Source organism: Amyelois transitella, chromosome 19 (assembly GCF_032362555.1).
Source record: "Amyelois transitella isolate CPQ chromosome 19, ilAmyTran1.1, whole genome shotgun sequence".
Classification (NCBI taxonomy): domain Eukaryota; kingdom Metazoa; phylum Arthropoda; class Insecta; order Lepidoptera; family Pyralidae; genus Amyelois; species Amyelois transitella.
This window is the reverse complement of record NC_083522.1, coordinates 1,529,398-1,534,159: the sequence shown is the minus strand read 5'-3', so window position 1 is coordinate 1,534,159 and position 4,762 is coordinate 1,529,398. Positions and strand designations below refer to the sequence as shown.

Sequence of the window (4,762 nt, the reverse complement as noted above, 5' to 3'; positions counted from 1 at the left end):
TATTATTCCCAGTCGTCACAGAGGAGCTCTTGGAAGATCGAAATCAGCAGTAATTATATTGTTAAACTTAAATTATTTGAATTCTTATGCTGGCAACCCTGATAGCACGTGCGTTGGAGATGGGCCAGTCGATCCCAGTGATTGGTCCGCAAGTCCCACCTGTGCCTGGACTCAGTGGAACAAACAACCAAGGTGACACTCTATGTGTTGACAGATCCAATTGCCAGTTGTTGAACTCATCTATGATGAAAATGATGAGTGAAGAATTACAACATTATCTAGCTCAAACCCGCGTCTTCGTAAACGTTAAATCACATTATTTCCTCCGTTTCTGCAATAATTAAATAGTGCCGCACATTATTTGATTCTCAATTTTAGCTTCAGCGATCATTAACTTGCTTGCATCAGTCCTATTTAACCCTAATTATCTTTTAAAATCCTGTCTGACTTGAATCTCATTGGGAATTTTTTTGTCGGTGAACAAATATTAACAAAGAAATGTTGTCGGTAAATTTAATTTACAGTTAAAAATTCTTCTAAAAGACTCCCAATACACCTTCAGAAAAGCCATAAACAAATCCTCATGAGAATATAGCGGTCGCCTCGCCTCAAAGGCCGGTAGTTCTATGTAACTTTCTCTGTAATATTAGAAAAACCGTACAATTTTCCCCGAAACGTGACCGACTCATTGTCCACCGGGACACAACGACCTCACACGTTGGTTCTTCCTGGAATCGTTCCAACGAAGATCTCACAACAAACAATATTACCCACCGCTTAATATTGTCGCATTGACAGGTAGGTAGACAGGACGTTCTGTTCATTAAAACGGACCATAATTGCCCAACCCATACGGCGAGCGCATTAAAAACATCGTTAACATAAATACGCTTGTTTATATAACATACGAGAAGTATGTATTGCATATAAACATGGGTATGTTAGTAAATATTCCACCGTGTTTGAGGGAGAACAATGCGTTGGCCGTGTGTTTACTGTTCGTCAAACAATTGACCCATATCCAGATTGGTTGTTTGTCCAAGATAGTTTCAGTCTCAACTCGGATATCCGATGGTGATGTGTTGCCATCCTGACCTTCACCTGCCAAGTTTTCTGGCTCACGGATCTTTTTAATATTTTTCTCGGAATGATCTGTGGCAATAAAATTTATTTCGTAGGTGGGTTAAGGTCTTGTCATTGCATTTTATTGCATTAGAAAATTGGTTCAACCATGATGGTCAGTTATGTATAGGATTTAAGTATTTGATTTTATGTAAGAAAAAAAATATAAATTTATGTTTTTTTTACCATCGCATTTATAAACCTAAACTTTTTTTCAACTGCGCAATCAAGATTCTGCAGAAGTGCAACATGCTTCGGGGCGAAAATATCTGGCAGAAATTTCACAAGATGTTGACATAAAATATAACATGTAAAGAAAGACAGGCTTATGGATTTGTTTTTGTGTAAGTTTAATTGGGTACGTGAATTTAAAGCAACGTCAATGTAAAAAAATAACTCTAAGTGTCATTGTACTTTTCACTTACCACCGATTTTAAGAATAAAATAAATCAGCTGTCACGTCTTTTGTAGATTTGATTATGTAACAGCTACCTATATTACTTATGATGAAATCAAGGTCAGGTCAATAAATTTGCTCAGTTTACTGATATAATAATACTATTACGTTGTGATATAAATGTTATAATGCGATTTTCTCAAAGAATATACAAATACTAATATTTGAGGTTAAGTCTGTTTTTAATCCTCAATAGAAACAGTTAGTTCGTTATGTTTCGCCTTTTAAGTTTTAAAACAGTTTTCATATAGCCTAATAACTGTCGTTGTTATAATTATTATCATTTCATTTTACTGCCAGAGGAATCCAAATATAAAAATGATGATCTATCATGTTTTTAATGATTACCTTTTATGAGAAATAGGTAGGTTTCGTAGGTAATGAAACATAGTATAAAGGATATAATAATCTTCGTAATTTATTTTTCTCTTCATTCATTTTATGATACAATATGTTTTCAGTATAAAACAATATACTTTGTTAAATTCATAGAAATATATTATTTTAGTATAACTGTTCTCTATCTTTTATAAACTTACAAATTATTGTTAACATTCTGACGAATCATTTTTTGTATAAAAAAAATACAAATAGGGAAGGGCCGACAATGCGGGTCACTTGGGAAAACTCGCGCCGTCGGCCCTGTCCCTTATAACAATTTACATTTGTTAATTGGTATTACATTACCTATAGTAACCTACAGAAGACAATGGTACAGAACATTATTTGCTGTGTAGCACATTATTGGTAACAAAAACAATAAAATTACAGGCTTTAGTTTACAAAGCGTAGGCACTCGAGATTGCTACTTCATCCTTAATGTAAACATCATCACGCTCACCAATAAATACTTGCGTCTCTCATTCACTCATCTTCATGCACAAACTGTCGCTCATTTCGAAATGCCCTCCCATACTTTTACAAATAATATTTAATCGGACGGCCTCGCGATACAATCGCGTCCTCTATAATAGTAAAGAGCACCGGGTCAGTTCTCAGAAAACATTTTAAAATGTACCTATCGGGAAAATAGGTTGCGCAATACACACGCTTTCTCTTTCACGCAAGGCACACATGTCTCGCACACGATCCCAGACTCTCGCAAGCACATTTTTGTCTTAAGCCTAAATAACAAAGACACCTCATCTCACTACAAAGGCAACGCCATTGTCGCAATTAATAAAATTTAACCTTGTGCAACCAAAATGCTATTGGGAACGTCCGACAAGCGAACACATGGCCGCCATTCCGCGAGGGCGGCGCAGGCGGAATTTTAATTAGCAGAACATCCGCTCGTGACTTCGTTTGATGCGTTGTTGCCACTTTTACAATAGCGCCGTCTCGTTCACACCTATTGCTTTGTCGTATAATCTGACAGATATCTTTGCTCTGTACAATGTAATCATGACCCCGATGAAATTGTCATAAAAAACGGTGCGATTACAATGTTATTGCTCGGTCAATTCGACATGAATATAATAAAATTCAGTGTAAGTGTGGCAACAAAGCCGAAACGGTAAATTCGCCGTAGAACTGGCAACGCTGCGTCCATCTAGCTCAGTTTGCACACTAATGACGTTGCACGGCTATCCTTTCTAGTTTCTACACTATTCTTAATGAGACAATGCAATACTGATACAAGGAAAACAACAATTTTTCAACTTACAATGCAAGCTAAAGCTTTCGAAGTTGTGACTTGCGCTAAGTACATTCATCCCTAAGTAGTTTCATAAACAACATACGTGCACAGTCGGTATGACCGAGCGGAGGTTCTGCCTCAGCGTATCACTGGCATCCTAAACTCTCAAACTTAACGATAAGTCCACAGCATTCTTAACGTAGCGACTTCAACACCTTACACACTAGTGTTCATTAACTATATATTACACAATAAAATTAAGATCACAAATCGCTTTGTATGCTGCGTCCTAGCGGGCGCGACTAGCATGGAATGTGGAGGAGCGGTGGCGGTGGCGCAATCAGTAGTGGGACTCGATGTGGCAGCCACCATTCGCATGCTCCAGCACCTGCTGCTTCAGTCTGTGCACATGGTCTTTTAGTTTTACCACCATCTGCGCGAGCTCCGCGTTCTCGCCCTTCAGGATCTTCACTTTGTCCTCCAGTTTAGAGATACGTTCTAACTTTCGCCGCCGGCATTTGGACGCGGCCACTCGGTTCCTTTGCCTCTTCCGCTCCAGCTTGATACGCTCCTGAGTGTCCATGTCGATGGGTGACAGCGGCGGCGAGCTAGCCGCGCTCGGCACGGTCTGCGGCTCGTCTTTGACTACGGGCGTGGGGTACCGCTCTAGCGGTCGGTCCAGGTCGGCGTACACTCGCCGGCCGATCGGCGTTGACAGCTGAGGGTCACTATGGTGCAACTTATCCAAAGCCTCCACGAAGGGTCTCGCATACATTTCTTGTTCTTCCGTAGGTGCAACTGTAGTAAAAAGCGCCGCATTAGGTGTAGGTGTTGTTGTGATCATTCCGTTTTGAATTATCATTTTCTCAAGTTCTGGTGATCCCAGCTTTAGAAGCTGAAGATCTGGGGATGACAGAACGGGGGCGGTGATCCGTGATCGCTTCCCCCCTCGGCTCAAATCCAAGTCCAGGGTTAGGGAACGTTTCAGGTTCTCCACTGGTACGTTGAGGGGATACTGATCTTCATAAAATGTAGTCTCCATGCCGTGGCCGGAATGGCGAACCATGTGTTTTCACTAAACTCTCCTGTATCACTGAACTCACTGCGCGAACTTCAAAACTTTCCGGCAACGCTGCACACGTCCCGCACTCTCCGCGTTCTACTTGTTTCTAAACATTATTCAGAAACAACCACTGCTTTTATTCCATGACTCAGATAAGCTATTTTTAGCGATCGCGTTATAAAAACAGTGTGTGATTGGTCGCATATCGCGCGATCGCAGTAAAATAAGCGATCTGATTGGTGGACGAATACGAAGTACAACGCGAGGCCTCGGCGGGCTGTTTACGACTTCGTGCGATTACCGAGAATCGACGGATTCGTTTCCATTGTCCCGCGAAACCAACGTTTATCTTTCCCATCATCGACAGTCAACACATATAATAAAACAGTAAAAAATATTTTTTTATACATTAAGTATATTTAAAAAAAATTATTACGATGAAGAAATAGTACCTAACTGAACATGAATTAAAAAAAAAGTC

General features: G+C 40.0%; 1 protein-coding gene across 1 annotated transcript; it reads right to left on the bottom strand.

The window, feature by feature from the left end:
- Positions 1-1,972: 1,972 nt before the first annotated feature.
- Positions 1,973-4,403, bottom strand: LOC106139341 (transcription factor JunD). Its single transcript, XM_013340768.2, has one exon. The coding sequence runs from the start codon at positions 4,282-4,284 to the stop codon at positions 3,559-3,561; it is 726 nt and encodes a 241-aa protein (XP_013196222.1). The 5' UTR covers positions 4,285-4,403; the 3' UTR covers positions 1,973-3,558.
- Between the last annotated feature and the right edge of the window lie 359 nt (positions 4,404-4,762).

Bases quoted from the DNA above. Each gene is read 5' to 3' on its own strand.
- LOC106139341 (XM_013340768.2), bottom strand. From the start codon at position 4,284: ATGGTTCGCCATTCCGGCCACGGCATGGAGACTACATTTTATGAAGAT.